The sequence below is a fragment of the Ipomoea triloba genome, chromosome 12 (assembly GCF_003576645.1).
Source record: "Ipomoea triloba cultivar NCNSP0323 chromosome 12, ASM357664v1".
Lineage (NCBI taxonomy): Eukaryota > Viridiplantae > Streptophyta > Magnoliopsida > Solanales > Convolvulaceae > Ipomoea > Ipomoea triloba.
In genome coordinates this window covers 20,651,261-20,673,275 of record NC_044927.1, presented here as the reverse complement: position 1 = coordinate 20,673,275, position 22,015 = coordinate 20,651,261, and the positions used below count along the sequence as shown (strand labels likewise).

Below are 22,015 nucleotides of genomic sequence, written 5' to 3'. Positions count from 1 at the left end.
TCGCGGAGATTTGCTTTTTGACTTATTAGTGACGTGTTCTAATTTCCTGCATTCCCACTCTCGACATAGCATTTGGAGTACGGCTTCTTTTTTTTTTACATAAAAAAAAAACATAATTCGTATGTATTTTATAAAATTAGTTACTTTATTATATATTTTTTTTTCACTTTTTCGGCGCAGGCCGTTGATTGCGGTTAGAAAAGAAATTGCGTTTTCGTAATGGGCCCCGCAGAGCGTTCTCACTTTGGCCTTTTCCCTTTTTCTTTCTCTTTGCAGTTTATATTACGGAAATGCCACTCTCTTCTTTAAAGGAATATCATTTACTTGTAACTCCCGTTGTCGCCTTGTCGGTGTGAGTTTATAATCTTCATTTTTAATTTTTATTTTTAATTAATAAATTTAATAAAACACACACACACACAAAAAATCTGTATGCCATATCGTAGAAATGTCGGTTCGGTTCCTAACCCTCGCTGATAACAATAAAAAGTTCATTTATAACTAATTATTATAAAACCGTTAAATTTTAATTATGTAATTAATTATAACGTTTTAGCATAAATGTAATAACAATGACAGGGGAAAATGGGAAATGAGGAGGTGGGGCCCATTAGTGTGAATTACCCATTTCCGTTTATGGGGTGACATCTCTCTGAAATTGTTTTGACTATTGTGGCTACGGAGATCCTGCAATTTCAACTCTTTTGTTTATTCTCCAATATAAGAATTCAGTTACGGTGTGTCACTGTCAAAATGTTTTACTAATCATCCTCTAATTATTCATTACATTAATTGATCACCTCCCTGGGTTAATTAATCATTTACTAATCACTGTCAAAATGTTTTACTCCGACGTAGTAAAACTTCCATATTTAACCTTAAGATTTTTATTTTTTTTAAGTCTCACATATAACTCAATTATTTCATGAGTGAAAAATTGCATCAAATGACGCTAATAGCATCCTTACCAGTGGAGTATTTTCGCGGCTATTGAAGAGTTTTTGTAAACATGATTAGGAAAGAGAATATGGAAAGAAGGAAAAAAAACAACATTTAAAAAAAAAAAACAAAAAAAGTTATGTAAAAGTTAGAGTGGCCGCCAGCTAACATCCACTCTGACTTGCCCAGTGGGCGCGTGTTGCGCACTTCCGTCCCCCCCCCCCCCCTTTTTTTTTTTAATAATTCTATAAAACATGCAAAAACTTTTTGCATGAGTAAGAAATGCATTAAAAATGACCCTCACATCAGTTGAAGTTTAAACAATGGTTTTTCTTTACTGACATTATCCTCCAAAAAACTTCCATTGTAGATGCTCTAAATCAAATCCTGACAGTCGTGTGAGAGTTTTATCGTTCTATTGGAGTGCTTCCTTGTGGGCACCATGTGCGCCTAATCCTTATACCATGGATCAGGGTTCACAGTGCATGTGTATGTGTCTTATGTTGTGAGTTTTTGTATCTTGAGTTATGAAATTATGTCCTTAAGAGTATGAATGTTGTACATGAAACAAATTAGTAATTGTGTCTTATGTTACAACCAACTCATTTTAACTCCTATATAAAATGGGGTGGGTTTGAGTCTCAGTAAAGGGGTTACAACCACCTGGGGTGGGTTCGAGTCTCAGTGAAGGCGATAGGCGATATTGACTCTTTGTGTAGGTTGAAAAAATAATTATGAACAGATACTGCATTGTAACTTTAAAAAGAAAGGAAAAGTAAAAACAAAATCTCGAAACATGTGGCGTTGCATTCGTTTTTATGAGAATGTATGTTGTGTTGTAGTTCCATATACGAAACTTTTTTTTTTTTTTGAAATACCAGTATTTTTACCCTTGTGATACACGAAATAGATTTGTTATAATATATTAAGAATATTTTGATCAATATATAATTATATAAATTATAACATCAAAAGATTATATAGTGTAATTGAAGATGTGGTTTGAATCGATTATGTTTTCTGATGCTATCATTATTTGAATTCGAGAAAATAATTGTTGAATTAATATCTAATGTGTAGATGTATGCATGCGATACTGAAACAAAAGTAAAAACAACAGTGAACGTGCTAAAAGATATATGAATAATTACATAAATAAATAAGTCATCGTAATAAAATACATACCAATTAAGAATCTTCAATCACGAAATCAATCAACCTTTGAGATTTTTGATTGACTTAGATAATTTTTGGCTTAGTAATGGAAAGTACACGGCCAAATATGTGAAAACCAACCAAACTATTTTAAGTTGGCAGTTATGAATGAACTATTAGAATATCAAAAAGAAATGCAAATAACACCCAATATAGAACAAATTTGTAATAAAAAGTTGCTAATTAGTTGATTGCTATTTACACCTCCGGGAGCCTTCAACGATCCAAAATCATTGAGTTTGAACATGTGTGTGAGAAAATCAGATTCATCTTGATCCGTTGCTAATCAAATTAAAGTGTCATTGTTCGCTTTCATAATATACTTATGCTCGCACAACTTAAACCTCATGCGAGAGGTTTGTACAACGAAATTATGAATATCATAGGCTTTCTCTTCCTTCAAGAGTTTGTTGAATTTTTCGACAATTTTTTTGGAAATTTATAAATGGATGCAAATTTCCTGAGAGAATCACCCATAAATATTAATTAATAAATAAATAATATAAACTTTATAGCCTTTCCTTTCATGAATATATTATTAATATTATTGAACACCATGTTTAATAGTTATTCTATTCATCAATTATATCTTAAAAAATGTACATGATGAATCAAGTAATTAAAGATGTCAAAAAAGCATGGAAATTGAAGTTTTAGGACATTTTACATTTTAAAAAGTAGTACTTCATCCTACATTGTAACAGAGTCAGTAGTACTCAAAAAAAAAATTAGTACTTCATCCGTCCCATATTATGTGTCTGGTTCGATTAACGAGACTTAATTGAAGTTATTTTTTAATTCAATTTTTCATAATATTAAGTTTAGTAGTATACAAAATTTATATGTTTCGAAATTACACTAAAAGTACTATTAAACACAAGTAAATAATACTAAGAAAATAAACAAAGAAGAAAGATTTGGTTTGATAAAATTGGACAAAGAAAGTAATGATTTGTGGAGGTGGAAGCAGCGACTTTTTTTTTTTTTTTTTTTTTTTTTTTTTTTTTTTTTTTTTTTTTTTTTTTTTTTGTTTAGATAAATTTACAAATACGCAGTCCATCCACATTAAATTTCCATTGTTGAACAGAAGATAAAAAAAAAAACATTTAAGCATGAAAAATACTCAAACTCAAAATTTTCAAATGAGATGTTGTCACGGTGTATATAAAATGTAGTTATACTTCCTAAATAAAAATGAAATAAAAAGCGCTTTCAATGTAATCAAAACACTGAGTCATAACAATATTAAATTGAAATTTTAATTTTATGATCTACATGTATATATTCTGTGGTTATTTCCATGAAATTAGTTTTGATAGTGAAACTGCAAATTAAAATATATTGATTTTACCAATCACTAAATTTCAAAATGTTTCAGATACACATGTATATATAAGTAAAACTTTCATCTAAAGTCTTCTTTTTTTGTCAATATTTTATACATATAAAGCAAGTCACTAACTACTGTGAAGAAATAGCATATATATATATTTATATATATATATATATATATAATTTTTAAAATTTGAAGTCACAAATATATATTATATATATATTTTTAAAAAGTGTCAAATTGATCTATAAGTATAATGAATAGGGCAATTAAATCAATTGGTTGAAAAAAGATTCAATGAGGCCCCTAAATTAATAAAATAATACAATTATGTTCTTTTTTTTCTTTTTTTTTTTTACAACAATACAATTATGTTCTATTATTACTTATTCAATAAGTTACTGTTGAAGTAGTGATAATCATTCTAACACATCATTTTACTAGCTTTCAAAAAAAAAAAATTCTTCTTAATAATTTATTTGATTTTTATTTTTATTTTTGAATAAAAAAATCACGATTGAAAATTGTATGTCAACCTTAATAAGACAGCCATGGTTTAGTTGTGACTATTTCTCTAGATTTGGGATAAGGCTTCTTCATCCCAAACAGCCATGGTTGTTTAAATTTAAAATAACAAATTAAAACAGTATTAATAAAAATTTAATAAATTCAAAATAAAAATCAAATAATAAATAATATACTCAGCATCGACCTAATCATTAAAATGTGGTAAGTTGCTGAATAGATAATAAATAAGATTTAATTCCACTATTTTACCAGTTTAAAAACTCATTATTAGAATTTGTTCACTTAAGAACTTAATTCCATTATTCATTGAACTTTGGAGTTAATTTGACATTAAAAAAAAAAAAAGAGTTAATAATCTATTTATGCGAAACGAATTCAGGTGAATGCTCAGATTAAATTGCAATCATTATCTTTAAAATGAATTAGTTAAGTGATATTAGAATCTAATTAGAAATTCAAAAGTAAAATTAAAACTAATAAAACAAGTGTGAAATCTTATGTAAGACCATCTCGCGGATCATTGTTCATAAAACGTATTGGTTCAAGATGAAATATAATAATTATATTAACAAATGTAATAGTAAATTAGGAATAAAATGTCTATTACTTATATGAGAAATGTACTATTGAGAAAAAATGTACGTAGTAATACTTTTGCATCAAAATATAAAGTATTATATTTGTTCTGTTCATACATACTTTTTCAACCTGTTGAAGCACAAAGAGTTCACTGAAGAACGTTCTAATGACCTCCCATATAGGAGAATCACTACATGGCTACATGTCATCTTAGCAGAATGTGTTTGGCTGTCTTCAAAAGTATAATGCACGTTTTCCTTTATAAATAACAAATATTTTATTTCTAGTTTAGTATTAAATTTATGGAAAAAGTGTCAAATAGGCCACTGAACTTATCGCTTTTGTGCAATTGGATCATTGAACTTAAAAAGTGTGCAATTCAACCATCTAACAAGCAAAATTTGTGCAATTGGACCATTTTTACAAAAATTTTCTGGTAAAATTCAATTATATTACTAACATATATGTATTAAGAGTGGCATTTTCTTCTACCATACTAGTTGGGAGTCAACATTGAAATGTTTTTAACTCAAATTGAATTAAAATTTTTTGTAAAAATGGTCCAATTACACAAATTTTGCTTGTTTGATGGTTGAATTGCACACTTTTTAAGTTCAATGGTCCAATTGCACAAAAGCGACAAGTTCAGTAGCCTATTTGACACTTTTTCCTAAATTTATTAGTATAAGTATTACATTTGTTTATTGACCCGACTCGATCTGAACCATCACACGTATATCATACCATATCAGTGTGACTCTAAAACAAATTGTTAATAGCAATGCATAGCTCATCATAAAGATATGTGAAAATGAAACCCACTCACTATTTAATCACATATAATCTCCTTTGATTAAACTGTAATCTCCCATTGATTAAAAAAAAAACGAAATTACCCAAAATCCAATTATAGCCAGATTCCACGCGGAATTGAAATAAAATTTGAGCACCCAAAAAGCGTCAAACAAAAGCACATGGCTATGGACTATGGTGTCTTACCCCTCTCCCCAACCCCACTCTTTCAAGAAATAAAAAATGGGAAATGAAGGAAAATTACGAAAGTGCATTAATTGAATAGTGCCCATTTTCTTTTATCCTGGTGTGTCACCCATTTCCCTCCACCATATATAGTAAGCTTAAGCTCCATCCCCTCCCTTATCTCAATCCCTCCCATTCTCTTCCGTCTTCTCCGGCGGCTCTGCTCTGTTCTTGGCTATGCTTATCACCTCATAAACAAAAAAACCTGCATTGCTCATTTTACTATACAGAGTAGATCTGCAGAGCGAGCGAGTGTTAGAATGAAGGGAATTGTGAAGCTCTGTTCCATAGCTCCCCTGTTTCTGGCTCTGGGTCTTCTTCCTCTCGCATTGGCCGGCCATGACTACGCCCAAGCTCTCAGCAAGAGCTTCCTCTTCTACGAGGCTCAGAGATCTGGGTATCTCCCCTCTACCCAGAGAGTCCGCTGGAGGGGCCATTCCGGCCTCCTCGATGGAAAAGCTAATGGGGTATGTTACTCATTATAGTTTTTTTTAGTGTGTCACTCAAATTGTAGTAGAAATGGAAAATGTGTCATTGATACTAAGTTGCTTTGATAAGTTTAGAAAGTAGTTATGAATAAACAGAGTCAAAAAATTTGTGGAAAATGTAAAAGGTTTTGATGAATTGATTGGTGCAGGTGGATCTTGTTGGAGGGTACTATGATGCAGGGGACAATGTGAAATTTGGGTTGCCCATGGCGTTCACGGTTACCATGATGTCCTGGAGCATCATCGAATATGGGAAACAAATGGCTGCCAGTGGGGAGCTTGGGCACGCCATGGACGCCGTTAAGTGGGGAACTGACTACTTCATCAAAGCTCACCCTGAACCTAACGTCCTCTACGGCGAGGTACCCATTCTTCTGCTACTTAATTTAGTCACTGTTAATGTTAAAATTCGTGCTAGTTTTCGATATTTTAATGAATATGTTTCGTTTTCAATGTCGCGGTCGAGAAACATTTTGTGTTAATTAGTTGGATGTGATATAGGTGGGAGATGGTGACACCGACCACTACTGCTGGCAACGGCCGGAGGATATGACGACTTCGAGGACGGCTTACAAGATTGACCCAAGCCGGCCGGGATCCGACCTCGCCGGCGAGACCGCCGCCGCCATGGCCGCCGCGTCCATCGTCTTCCGCCGCTCCAACCCTTCCTACTCCAATGAGCTGCTCCAGCACGCGTACCAGGTAATGTCACACTTCCGCGTATTTTAGCCGTGAACAGTTGAGGAGGCGTAGGTTAGTGAAGTGCGCGCAGTTATTAGGTAGTTAATAGTTGCAGTGAGGCTCAGCTTTTTTTGTCGGGGAGCCGGTTTTTCTGTCGGTGTAGGTTGGTTGGGTTTTCTGCCCCTCGTATTTATTACTCCAACGGCCCATATTGAGTTCACTAAAAAGACACATTTAGCCCCACCCCTTCCTACTTTATTATTTATCATATTTCCCTCCACACAAAAAAGATATTCATGCCTTGCGGACTAGCTCAGTTAATTTGACCGATCATAAGTCTTATTTCAATATAGTGAAAACTTGAGAGGGATTAATCAGAGAAAATGAAGTCTCCTTATATATAGAGTGTAAATACGAGAGTGGGAACATGAGAATTAATAGAACGATTCATGATTTACATCTTTTAATGCTTTTAGACCAAGTGCTCTGAAATTCAGGATTAGTATAACTTAAATTAGAATGTCTAATGTATAAAAAAAGAACATGTTCCAAAATGACAGTTTTAGTGGCAATGTTGAAATTAAATAGGTTTTGAAGGGTTAGCGTGAGTGGTCCTACATTCTCATTTTTTAAGAGATGTCGGGAGTTTAAACTTCCTCTCATATCTAAAAAGAATCTAACCAGCACTTTTCCGGTTTGATATGCACGGAAATTAATTTGAGTATGGTATGAATTTAAAGGCGTCTATTACTTCTAAGGTCAATTCGGAACATCTCGTGGTCTAATAAAAAAAAAAAAGGTTTGGGGGGTGCAATAGTATTTAACTTATTTTTTTTTTTTTTTGTTCGAAGCGTTTCACGTGTCGTAACCGTTGGTCGTTTTCTAAAAATTTGTGGCATTAAAATGCGCAACCTTCCGGGTATAAATGCGGGTTAAAATCATTCGGCGTAACCGAAACGGACGTGGTGGGCCGGGCAACAACTTGAGCCGGTTTTCACGGGTAGTTTATTTGGCGCCGTACGGGATCCACTGCGCTCACCAAATCTCAACCGTCGCTAATAAACGATCCCCGCACATGACGCTTTTAATGTCACGTGATTGGGGCTGTGGCTGCTGTTGTACCGTACAACTAAACACAGCCCACACGTTTACACCCACACTATTACTTATTTGTTTTCTCTCTTCTGCCCCCAAACTTGTCTCTTATTACACAATTGTCCCTCATGTTTCAATCTTATTTGGTTTTCAGCTGTTTGAATTTGCGGACAAGTACCGGGGCAAATATGACAGTAGCATAACCGTCGCACAGAGATACTACCAATCCGTTAGTGGATATGCGGTAAATGTCACTTCATATTTAATTAATTTTAACCATTTATGTAAACTTGTGCTTATTGGAAGTGGTGGGTTCGAACCTCAGTGGAAGCGATATTGGCTCTTTGTGTTTCATTTGGTAGATACTACATTGTAAAAGAATCGATAGTACTCAAAAAAAAAAACATTGTTGGTATGAGTAGGTTATCAGTAATTTAGACTGATTTATTAGTTCCTTTATGCACCCTCAAGTAGTGATTGAGAATTTTTATTTGTCACTCAAAATTTTGCTTCTTGGGAGCAACACTAGCCAAGATAGTCATATTATTGGCTTGGCAATCACAAGGCTTGAAAGAGTGACCTATTGGCCTTTATCGGCTAGGGGATTCCCTACCCCGCTCACTCTCATTTATGACGGTGTCATATGAATTGATGTAAAATTAAATATAATCGGTTTCGTTTTGACTAATTTTATAAAATTTGATTTATAGGATGAGTTGTTGTGGGCAGCTGCCTGGTTGTACAAGGCATCAAACAACCAATACTACCTGAACTACTTGGCCAAGAATGGCAATGCCCTTGGAGGGACTAGTTGGGCAATGACTGAGTTTGGATGGGATGTTAAGTATGCAGGTGTTCAAACTCTTGTTGCCAAGGTAAAAATTGTAACTTTTCACCATCATTATATTTACCTTTGGTTAAAAAAATTTGCAATTTCTTGAACTTATTACTATTGTATCCTAATTCATTATTGTGGTGCAGTTTCTGATGGAAGGAAAAGGTGGTGGATATGAATCAGTGCTTGAGAGTTACCAGGAAAAGGCAGAGTCTTTCATGTGTTCGTGCCTCGGAAAGGGAAACCGAAATGTTCAGCTAACTCCAGGAGGGCTAATTTACCACCAGGGATGGAACAATTTGCAGTTTGTCACCAGCGCGTCGTTCCTTCTCACTGTCTACTCTGATTATCTGTCGTCTTCTCGCAAGTACCTCAAGTGTAACTCTGGCTATGTTCCCCCATCTGCATTGATCTCATTTGCTCAGTCACAGGTAAAAAAACAACATTGTTTGGGGTAAATACTATGATGTTTTATGTATAGTACTATGTTTCTGAATATATCTTTCCTTCAATTTTATCAGGTGGACTACATTCTTGGAGACAACCCGAGAGCCACTAGTTACATGGTGGGCTATGGGAACAACTACCCGAGACAAGTTCACCACCGAGGCTCCTCCATTGTGTCCATTAAGGTTGATCCTACATTTGTTAGCTGCAGAGGAGGGTATGCCACCTGGTACGGTAGGAAAGGCAGTGACCCGAATCTCCTTACTGGTGCCATTGTTGGTGGACCTGATGCTTATGACAACTTCGCTGATGAAAGAGACAACTTCGAGCAGACCGAGCCTGCTACTTACAACAATGCCCCGTTGATTGGTGTCTTGGCTAGATTGCACGCTGGCCGTGGTGGATATAACCAGCTCCTTCCAGGTATATTTACACCCAAACTTTGTTTTTTTGATGATTTGAGTGAATTTTGCAGTAATTTGCCTAAACAAGATTACATTTTTTATTGTAGTTGCTACTCCTCAGCCCAAGCCTACTCCCAGATGGAGACCAACTCCCACTCCAGCTCCAGGTATTGTTTAGACTAGCTAATTGATTGGATTCAGTCTTTTAGTGTGGTCTGACCCATGTGCATTATAGCCCAATTGAATGACTTGGCTTAATCTTAGATTATAACACATAGAGAATTGCATTTGTTATGGTTCAAAAGTGTTGACAAGAAATTGGATTTGTGATGTTCAGCATCAGCTCAAATTTGGGTTCAACAGAGGGTGACAAAGTCATGGGTTTATGGAGGCAAACTATACCACAGATACTTGGTAAGGGTGACCAACAAGTCTGGGAAGACTGTCAAGAATTTGAAGCTCTCCATTTCCAAGCTGTATGGCCCTCTCTGGGGTCTTTCAAAGTATGGGAACTCCTACTTCTTCCCATCATGGCTCACCGCTCTACCGGCTGGAAAAACGCTCAAATTCGTGTACATCCACAGCGCCTCTCCGGCTCAGGTCTGGGTATCAGGCTACAACCTGCTCTGATGAATCAATCCCCAGAAATTCCAAAAGTGGGAATTAATGTAAGAATTGTGCAGCCATATACATTGACGCAGTCCAGGATGCCCTTTTTTCTTCTTCCAGTCTGTTGTTTACTGTCTGCTGTATTTTTATAATTTTAAAGCTCTGGGTGGGTGGGTGGGTGGTTTGCAGTTAGGTAAAGATTGAGTGAAAGACAATGGGGAAGAAAGGAGTGAAGAGAGGAATTTAAAATGAGTGCTCATCCTCTTTCTTCTCCACTTTGCTAGTGAGACATATACTTATCTGAGTGACACAGGGAATGAGTGTTGAGAAGTTTAAGGAAAAAAGCTGACTTCTCAACCAAAATCTAGTCTTTTGTTTCATGCTTCTTTGCCCTTTAATTTGGTGTTGTAATGTTGTAAGCTTTACAACATATTTCTGCTATCAATCAATATATATAAATTTATATGATTATATTTCAACTACTTTGAGCACATCAAATCCTTCTGTTGTGATCAAATCTGTAAAATTTGTTTTTACATGTGGATCATCTTAGGCACATTAGCATAATGTACTCCTCCTGTTCGAACCTAGTTTTGAAATCAAACTCCTCCTCAGGAGGATAGATGGGGTGGTTTGTGTGAGATCCAAAGTAAATTCAACTTTTGATCACTTGTGGGGGCGGTCCGGAAGGGATCACCACGACTCTTTTTTTCTTGAGAATTCATACATCTCTTATTAGTGTATGAACAATTATCTCTCGAGCACATGATAAGGTTTAGTCTCAATGGGTAGAGTAGGAGCAAGAAAACGAAAATGAAAACACTCATTAAGCACTATCCTAATCTTTCCCATTTTGGCATTTTCTACCACTTTTATTTTGAAAAATTTTACATTACCATCTACTATAACAAAGATACATAACTATAATTATACAAAGCACACAATATTGTAACTACATTTTAAAATTTTCCTTTTTGTTTTCTTAAACCTTGAACCATCAACTTTCACATTGAATTATAGACAAAAGCATAGGGAATATAGAAATATGAGACCATTTAGGTTGAATGACGTAGTGTTGATACCGAAAGAAGTGAACCAATACCAACAAGCCAAACAACTTAGAAGAACCTCAAGCCCTTGGGTTTGAGCCGGTCAGCTATGGGAAACCTAGGCTGGTTTACCCCCTTGTGGTCTTTTGCCGGCTAGGGTCACAGGGCGATGGCTTTACTTACATACTCACACAGTGAGGAGTGGGGTTTACCTCGTTAATTCAAAAACTTAGAAGAAGTGTAATGAAGCAAAGTTGTTGAAACTAGCATATTATAATTTCAATAGGCCGGGATTGACTGAAAGCTGAAAGGTTATTTGTGTAATTCGGATTTATATCATTTAGTGACTCTTGGAGTAAAGAATGAAAGGTTATGATTAATTTGGTATAAATTGAGAAATTTGGTATTAAAAAAAAAACAGATCAATAGGTTAAATATAACTATGAATAGCTACGGAATTATAAGTTTCTTCCTGTTGACTAAATGTGTAAACTTAGCTAATAGATTTATTTTTGTTGTTTCTTTGATCAAACTAGAAGATACCAAGTAACGATACATAGCATTGAATAGGGAGCGACCAAATACACCAGCTACGCCTACTATAGTGCATAAGGCTAACATTATCCTGACATAGTAATTCACCCACCTTCAAGTTTAAGGTCCGTTTAGAAACTCAAATTTTTATTTTTATTTTTTTTGAATTTTTTGAGTGTTTGGGCACGAAAGAAAAATGAAGTCAAAGAAAAATATTCATTCTTTAAAGAAAAAAAAAAGGTCCAATTTGACATAAAATATCTTCATAATTTATTAATCGAAAGACATTTTCAAAATTTTTTATTTTTCATCTCTCTTTCATCTCATACTTTTTTTAAAGTTAGTTTTCATATTATTAGGCGCTACAATCACCATCAACACCACCACAACACAGCAAAGTCAATCATGTGCTGTATTAAAATAATAAAATGAAAAAAAAATGAAATAAGAAGATAATCTTGCTGGGCATGTATGTTCGGATTCGATTTAAGAGGGTCAAACACTGCTTATTTTGATCAGAGGGCTAGATATAACCAGAATTGTAAAATATATTTTGACAAAAGGAAGGAAAAAAATACACAAGCAGGTCGCTATGGCGAAGTTTAATTCGTCGGAATCGGTGAAAATTGACAGTCGATTGGTACGGATGTGCATCGAAGCCGCGAATGAGAGCCGCGACGCCATCGAGGCCTGGCGGAGACAGCGCCGCACTCTGGAGCGCTTGCCTTCACAGCTTGCTGACGTTCTCTTCCACCGCCTCCTCCGCCGTCGCCTCCTCTTCCCTTCTCTGCTCGAGTACATCTCTCACTCGATTCATTTCTCTATGTTTTCTTTTTTCAACTGCGCATCTCAAAATAGTATTCATAAGGTTAATTTATATGTGATATCAATGTGAATTGAGCTCTATATTGGTTCTGTGTAGTTTTGCTAGCTCAAAAGAGTGGCTTATTCCTAGATTTTCCATGTATTATGCTAAATATAGCTGTAATGACTATTTCGTTGATCCTGGATTTGATGTTCAGTCAACTTATAATTGTATTATTCATTTATTTTATTAGCTAATGATAACAGATCTACATGACAAAAGGCCGGAAAACTGTTATACTATATGTTTGGAAGTTACTTTTAACTTCTTTATTTGGAAATTGGCTAGCAGTGCAGCACTAAGATTCATATCTGCTTCCAATTGTGCTTATACAGAGTCTTTAAACATTGTGTGGAAGAAGTAAACTTGAAAGGCGAGAATAGTGTGGATGCAAAATGGATGGCCTATTTAGGTGGCTTCCACTACTTGCGCACTCTGAATATGTCAGATTGCCGAAAAATGAGTAGTTCCTCTCTATGGCCTATTACAGGTCTGTACTTTATAGTAATTCTTAAATGATTAAATTACACATTTTTCTTCATCCAACGAATGTTGATTATATTCTCTCTAGATTACATTATTCTGTATCTCTGTGGTGATAATATACTCATCTCAAGTGTCAATGCCATGCTTGGTATGCTGTTGAAATTCTAAAAAGGGTTTCTATATTACATTTTGAGCATGTGTGTCCATATTATTGCTTGCCCCATTCATGTGGTTAGAATGGGATGGACCTGTTTATTCTTTTCCTTGGGTTAAAAAAGCTGTATTTATTATACCATAATAATTTGCTTGCTCTGCCACTTTATATTGGAATGGCTGTTTCTGCAAAATTTTATTTTATACAAACAGTTGGTGCACAATGTGTGTTTATGCATTCATTCACTATTCCACCAAAATTAGAGAAGGAAGACTTACCTGCTATTATAGCTGAAAATGACACTCCATTCTTCAGTTGCAGTCTCGATGGAGCTTCTACTTTGTCGTTCTATTGCAGCCTCAAAGAGGTCATATTGCTCTCCAATATGACAAACTGACTACTCTGCCAGCAGGAACGATTTTGGTAGTATCGGGTGTGATACTGCCTTCTTATTTATAGTGTTGAAGTAATGTATAGGTTGGTGCAAATATTTATTTTGAATTTTAAAGATCTCTATTAATTTAAATTAATGTTAGTTTTGGAATTTGTAAAATTCATTTGTAATTCAATGCATATAGTTATTGAAACTTGCAATTATGCTTTGTTTCTTGTAGTAAATGTGAACACAATAGATGCCTACCATTGAGCATTAAATGTAAAAATAATTCTAATTCAGATGTTGCATAGACATGATGTTTAATACAAATATTTCGTTTCCCAAAGATGTTTATTCGTATTTCGAACAGACTTTTTTTCAATTCAGCCATTTAAAATAAATTTGATAATTAATACAGGCATCCCAAAAGTTTTTTTCCAAAACGGCGGCGTATTGGGTAGACGGGAATTGGAGCAAAAAAATTTCACCAAAGGATTTTGCTTTATTATAGATAGGATTACCCCTACTAAATTAAGGGGCATGCCATTTCTACTTGGCCCTATTGCAAATTTCTCTCATTTGCCCTTGGATCTTCTGCGTAGCAGTGTTTCTCTCATTTTTCCTCCTCGCAGCAACTGATGCTCTCCATTCTCTGAGGTAATCTCTATCCTCTCTACTTCTCTGCATTGAAACCCTACGCCTTAGCCATGAGAGTAGTTTCCCGATAGGGTTGTTGTGGATCGGAGTTTGGGGAAAGCCGTGGTTGGGACGCGCAAATGCTTCGTTTCTACCTTAGGGGTTCTCCGACGAATGCTCGGAGAACTGATTGGTTTATGTATGAATACGAACAACCTAATCATCCAATGGAGCCCTCTTATACAGAGCTCCGCTTTCGTATTTCTTGCACTTGTAAATCAATGGACAGATTGTACTCGTGCAAACACACACATAGTATATATTAATGTTTTGGTTATTCTTAAAAATATGATTCCTTGGGAGGATCAAATTCAGGTTTTTAAATAAAATTGGGGGTTTTGATTGAGTATGTTGAAATAATGAAGGGGGGCTTTTTTTTTTTTTTTACACTTCATACTGCAAGGTATAAACATGGTGGGGTTAAAATCAAGATGCTATTCTAGTATTCTGGTTCAATTGTTTACTAGCACAATTTATTTTAAGAAAACTTGTGATTTATGTATTATTTGCGACTGGTAAATGTCTTGTGTTTGATTGTGAGTATAACTAGTATTGCTTTGCTTTGATCTGTAATACTCCCACACTGCATATGCTTGTTCTCACAATATGCCTGCATTTCCCTGCAATACAACTGCACAATGTCACTATCCTTAGAAATGAAAAAATCTATCTTCAAAAAAAAAAAAAGAAATGAGAAAATCAGATCACTGTGAGGAAACTTCTTCCTAACACAAACAGCTNTTTTTTTTTCTTCAGATTTTCGAATGTGTGTATTTTCTGATTTTCTATTTTTTCTTGATTTTTTAAATGTTTTACAGATGTGTATGTAAGCATTAACAATATAAGACTAACCTCCAGCCATAGTTGTCTTTAGAATTGCCTTTGCTTGATGCTGTTGTATGTGTTGATAGTGTCAGTATTCTTGCAAAGTGTCTGGTAGAATGGCTCCACTTGTCTCAGGTTCAATTTAGATGGTGTATCAAGTAGTAACCTGAGCAGTGGGGGACCCCTTCTTATATAGCCTATTGAACCATCAATATAGGCTTTTGTAACGGTTGTAACAACAACCGTTACAATATCTGATTTTAATATACCATATTATGGCTATTGAAGGCCATCAATTGCACCACAACTTAATGAAAATGTTACATTCTCCCACTTGGTGCAATTACAAACTCAAAGAAAACAAAAAACATGAACTATAGAGATACGTCCTCTTATAGTGAGTAGCATCTACTATAATCACAATGTAACTTGTTCTCTAAGCATTTCTTGTGGTAACCAAAACTTAATGGATAAACCTTATGTTTAATCCAGGTCCAAAAATATATTTTCTCAACAAAATGTGTGCACAATACAATAACGAGAAAATATCTGAATGCTTTAAGAATTTCATATAACAATAACTGTATGTATACAAACTTTACAAAGTGGGCGCAAGTCCCATTTTCTCAACAAAATCCCTAAACTTGAATGGTGGCATGCCTTTAGTTAGGGGATCAGCAATCATCAACTCAGTGCTTATGTGCTCAATGACCACTTTCTTATCCTTAACACGTTCCCTTATGGCTAAGTACTTGGTGTCGATATGCTTGCTTCGACTCCCACTCTTATTGTTCTTAGCCAGGAAAACCGCAGCTGAGTTGTCACAATAAACCTTTAACGGCTTAGAAATAGAATCCATAATTCTAAGCCCTGAAATGAAATTCTTAAGCCATACACCTTGAGATGTAGCCTCAAAACAAGAAACGAACTCGGCTTCCATGGTTGAAGTGGTGACAAGAGTTTGTTTAACACTTCTCCAAGAAATAGCTCCACCGGCCATAATGAAAATGTTTCCCGAAGTTGATTTCCGAGAATCAATGCAACCGGCAAAGTCCGAGTCAGAGTACCCAACAATGTCCAAAGTGTTCATCTTCCTGAACACAAGCTTATAATCCTTGGTACCTTTGAGATACCTCAAAACCTTCTTTGCAGCTCTCCAGTGGTCTAAACCCGGATCAGTTTGATATCGTCCCAGCATTCCAACAGCAAAGGCGATGTCCGGCCTAGTAAAGACTTGAATACACCCGAGATAACCGACAACCGAAGCATAGGGAATATTCTTCATGGATTCTCTTTCAAAATCATTCTTTGGACACTGGTCCAAACTGAATTTATCACCTCTCACAATAGGAGCTGGACTCGGTGAACAATCCTTCATCCGAAATCTTTCTAAGACTTTGTTGATATAGGTTTCCTGCGATAGTCCCAGAATGCCCCGGGATCTATCCCTATGGATCTTTATGCCAATGGCATAAGATGCCTCACCCATATCTTTCATATCAAAGTTCTTAGAAAGGAATTGTTTAACCTCGTGCAGCATTCCCTTATCATTTGATGCAAGCAAGATATCATCCACATATAAAACAAGAAAACAAATTTTACTCCCACTTGTCTTCTAGTATATACAATGGTCTAGGATACTTTCAACAAAATCATATGATGAAATGACTCCGTCAAACTTGATATACCATTGGCGGGAGGCTTGTTTTAATCCATAAATGGACTTTTTGAGCTTGCAAACCAAATGATTGCCTTCACTAGAAGAGAATCCTTCATGTTGTTTCATATAAACCACCTCTTCTAGATCACCATTAAGGAATGCCGTTTTCACATCCATTTGTTGCAATTCAAGATTGAAATGTGCAACCAAAGCCAAGATTATGCGAAGTGAATCTTTCTTTGATACAGGAGAAAAAGTCTCTGTGTAATCGATTCCTTCTTTTGGATTGAATCCTTTAGCAACGAGCCTAGCCTTGTATCGCTCGATGTTGCCTAATGAGTCCTTTTTAGTCTTATAGACCCATTTACAGCCAATGGCCTTGGCCCCATTAGGCAACTCAACAAGGTCCCAAACCTCATTGCTCCGCATAGAATTCATTTTTTCTTTCATGGCTTCAAACCATAAATCAGACTCTTTACAATTTATGGCTTGTGAAAACGTTTCTGGATCATTTTCAACTCCAACATCAGACTCTTGTAGATACACTATGTAATCACTAGAAATTGCAGATCTTTTATCTTGAACAGATCGCCTCAAAGTTGAACTACCATCTCCTTGAGAAGTTAGCGGTTCAACTACCGCTTCAGGAATTTCCTGAATTGTTTGATCGATTGAGATATTATCAGCATCTCGTGGAATTTCTTCAATAGGTTGTTCAATACCCGTTTGATCTTGAGGGGTGACTGAATCTATTATCAACCTATATGATGACGTAGAAGGACATGATTCAGTATGATCATGATTAGAAATCAAATCATTGAATATATCCCTCCCACTAATCATGTCATTTTCAAGAAACTTAGCATCTCTTGATTCCACGATTCTAGTTGAATGAGATGGACAATAAAACTTATACCCTTTGGAGGACTGTGCGTATCCAATAAAGAAACCACTAATAGTCCTTGGGTCTAACTTCTTTTCTTGTGGGTTATATATCCTTACCTCAGACGGGCATCCCCAAACACGCATATGTTGCAAACTCGGTTTCCAACCTTTAAATAACTCAAATGGTGTCTTTGGGACAGCCTTGGTTTGAACACGGTTTAATATATACGTTGCCGTCTTAAGCGCGTCGGCCCACAAAAACTTAGGAAGTTTGTAGTTGCTAAGCATACTCCGCACCATGTCAATAAGCGTTCGGTTTCTTCTTTCAGCAACACCATTTTGGTCCGGAGAACCAGGCATGGTATATTGGGCAAAAATCCCATGTTCTTGAAGAAACTTAGCGAATGGACCAGGTGCTTGTCCACTTTCAGTGTACCTACCATAGTATTCACCACCTCTGTCGGATCTTACTATCTGTATTTGTTTCCCACATTGGTTCTCAACTTCAGCCTTAAAAGACTTGAAGGCATCCAATGCTTCATTTTTATTATGAATCAAATACACATAAGTAAATCTCGAGTAATCATCAATAAAGGTGATGAAATACTTCTGACCTGGCATATCCATATCTGGACAGCAAATGTCAGTGTGTATGATTTCTAATATGCTTGAACTCCTTTTGGCACCTTTCTTAGACTTGTTAGTCTGCTTTCCCTTAATGCAGTCTATACAAGTCTCGAAGTCAGTATAATCAGGAGTACTAAGTACCCCGTCATTTACTAATCTCTTTATACGTTCAATGGAGATATGACCTAAACTCCGATGCCATAACATGGAGGAGTTCTCACTATTACTTGATCTTTTGGAACCGGAATGAACATGCAATGAACTATAAGTGGTATTATTTTGTAAATGTAAACGATAAAGACCATCAGACAATGTACCATATCCAATACGAGATGATTTATTAAAAACATTCAAACTTTTGTCTTGAAATGTAAATGAAAAACCCATTGGTACAAGTCTGGATACTGAAACCAAGTTTCGGGAGAAACTTGGTACATAAAATGTCTTTTCCAAAAACAAAACAAAACCACTACTTAAAACAAGTTTGCATGTTCCAATAGCTTCCACTTGTGATCCCATCTTGTTTCCTGATAAAATGGTCTGTTCATTTCCCACCGGCTTCCTCAGATTTTGCATTCCCTGTAAAGAGTTTGCAATGTGGATTGTTGAACCAGAATCAATCCACCAAGTATTAGCGTTAACTTCAGACATATTAGATTCATAACAAACGAATGAGGATAGATTACCTTTCTTCTCGACCCACTTCTTATACTTGATGCATTCTTTCTTCATGTGTCCCTTCTTTTTAAAGAAGAAACACTTATGCACCTTCTTTATGTCAGCTTGAGGTGGAATGTTTCCTTTCCCCTTAGCCTTTGAAGTGGAACCTCGAGATTTGCCAGATTTAGACTTCTCACGTGTCGTAGCCAGCATGGCACTTTCACCCATTTCCATCACCAATCTACCTTCTTCTTGAACACACATGGTCATTAAATCATTTATAGACCATTTTTCCTTATGTGTGTTGTAAGAGATTTTAAAAGGTCCGTATGATGATGGTAGGGTGTACAAAGCATAATAAACGAGAAAGTCATCCGACATATCTACCCTAAGAGTCTTAAGTTGAGTCACAATGTCACGCAATTCCATGATGTGCTCACGCACACCTTTAACGGAAGTGAGACGAAGAGAGGAGAATCTCATGATGAGGGTGCTTGCCAAAGCCTTTTCTAAAGTGACGAACTGATCGTCAATAGCCTTGAGCAATGCTCGGACATCCTTATGCTTTTCACTAACAGAACCCCGAATCCCATTAGATATTTTCGCCTTAATGTACATTGTGCTGAGCCGATTGGATCGATCCCATCGCTCATATAGCGCAACCTCATCTTGGGTACTTTCCTTAGTGGGGACAGGCGGTTGCTCATTGTGAATAGCGTAGTCCAAGTCTTTCTACCCTAGATTAAGAAGAATAGTTTCCTTCCACATTTTATAGTTGTCGCCCCTAAGTTCTGGAACTTCGATGTTCAAATCTGTGTGAGTAACGGNGTCAGTATAATCAGGAGTACTAAGTACCCCGTCATTTACTAATCTCTTTATACGTTCAATGGAGATATGACCTAAACTCCGATGCCATAACATGGAGGAGTTCTCACTATTACTTGATCTTTTGGAACCGGAATGAACATGCAATGAACTATAAGTGGTATTATTTTGTAAATGTAAACGATAAAGACCATCAGACAATGTACCATATCCAATACGAGATGATTTATTAAAAACATTCAAACTTTTGTCTTGAAATGTAAATGAAAAACCCATTGGTACAAGTCTGGATACTGAAACCAAGTTTCGGGAGAAACTTGGTACATAAAATGTCTTTTCCAAAAACAAAACAAAACCACTACTTAAAACAAGTTTGCATGTTCCAATAGCTTCCACTTGTGATCCCATCTTGTTTCCTGATAAAATGGTCTGTTCATTTCCCACCGGCTTCCTCAGATTTTGCATTCCCTGTAAAGAGTTTGCAATGTGGATTGTTGAACCAGAATCAATCCACCAAGTATTAGCGTTAACTTCAGACATATTAGATTCATAACAAACGAATGAGGATAGATTACCTTTCTTCTCGACCCACTTCTTATACTTGATGCATTCTTTCTTCATGTGTCCCTTCTTTTTAAAGAAGAAACACTTATGCACCTTCTTTATGTCAGCTTGAGGTGGAATGTTTCCTTTCCCCTTAGCCTTTGAAGTGGAACCTCGAGATTTGCCAGATTTAGACTTCTCACGTGTCGTAGCCAGCATGGCACTTTCACCCATTTCCATCACCAATCTACCTTCTTCTTGAACACACATGGTCATTAAATCATTTATAGACCATTTTTCCTTATGTGTGTTGTAAGAGATTTTAAAAGGTCCGTATGATGATGGTAGGGTGTACAAAGCATAATAAACGAGAAAGTCATCCGACATATCTACCCTAAGAGTCTTAAGTTGAGTCACAATGTCACGCAATTCCATGATGTGCTCACGCACACCTTTAACGGAAGTGAGACGAAGAGAGGAGAATCTCATGATGAGGGTGCTTGCCAAAGCCTTTTCTAAAGTGACGAACTGATCGTCAATAGCCTTGAGCAATGCTCGGACATCCTTATGCTTTTCACTAACAGAACCCCGAATCCCATTAGATATTTTCGCCTTAATGTACATTGTGCTGAGCCGATTGGATCGATCCCATCGCTCATATAGCGCAACCTCATCTTGGGTACTTTCCTTAGTGGGGACAGGCGGTTGCTCATTGTGAATAGCGTAGTCCAAGTCTTTCTACCCTAGATTAAGAAGAATAGTTTCCTTCCACATTTTATAGTTGTCGCCCCTAAGTTCTGGAACTTCGATGTTCAAATCTGTGTGAGTAACGGATTGAAATGCTGTAAAGGTAAAGGTTTGGATTAGAATTTTGAGGCATGAATAGAACTGAATTGCATACATTACCAATGTAAATGATGCATATCCAAAATCCGAATGCAATACAAATTGCCTGTGGGCTAAATTTTTACGCAAAATGGACCTTGTAAAATTAGAATAGAAATGAGATGGGTACAAGGTTGAATTTCTATTCTCAATGTTAAAAAACTACCAAAAACTATATGCCGACACATAATTGCCTGTGGGCTAAATTATGGTCATAGTTTGGTATTTTAACCTGATCAATCATATAAATATAACAAAATTTCCTGTGGGCTAAATTTCATTATATTAAGTATGATTAATCACAATTGATGCCTAAACTTTATGCGATTTCGGAAAAACTTGATGTACAATGTTAATTAAATTAAGGATGCTGTGGCTACTCCTTAATCAACTAAAAGTGTACTATCGCATCGGCATAGATTTTGAAAAGGCAAAACAAATTATGCAATTAACATGATATGCAATTCCCAAGTATACTCCCAGGAAAGTTGGTTGAGCTAAGGCCCATTAAAAACCAACTCCTTAGACAGAGTAGGATTTCAAGGGAACTTGTAGCACATTGGCTAATTTTCAAGTTTGCTTCCCAAGAAACTTTCCCCGGGTCATGCAATTTCACATTATAGAAAAATTGTTCTGAAGGTGTTAACGATGTTCACGGTTTAGAAANTCATATAAATATAACAAAATTTCCTGTGGGCTAAATTTCATTATATTAAGTATGATTAATCACAATTGATGCCTAAACTTTATGCGA

The 22,015-nt window shown here is 35.9% G+C and overlaps 2 protein-coding genes across 2 annotated transcripts; both read left to right on the top strand.

Annotated features, from left to right (window-relative positions):
- The first annotated feature begins 5,892 nt into the window (after positions 1–5,892).
- On the top strand, positions 5,893–10,670 carry LOC115999186 (endoglucanase 6-like). The gene is made up of 9 exons (XM_031238984.1): positions 5,893–6,099; positions 6,270–6,482; positions 6,622–6,822; positions 8,051–8,140; positions 8,607–8,771; positions 8,878–9,162; positions 9,253–9,601; positions 9,690–9,749; positions 9,920–10,670. Exons 1-9 carry the CDS (start codon positions 5,893–5,895, stop codon positions 10,210–10,212), a joined length of 1,863 nt encoding a protein of 620 aa, XP_031094844.1. The 3' UTR covers positions 10,213–10,670.
- A 1,696-nt stretch (positions 10,671–12,366) lies between these two features.
- Positions 12,367–13,676, top strand: LOC115999516. Its single transcript, XM_031239364.1, has 4 exons — positions 12,367–12,569; positions 12,975–13,129; positions 13,211–13,273; positions 13,492–13,676. Exons 1-4 carry the CDS (start codon positions 12,367–12,369, stop codon positions 13,674–13,676), a joined length of 606 nt encoding a protein of 201 aa, XP_031095224.1.
- Positions 13,677–22,015: the final 8,339 nt, after the last annotated feature.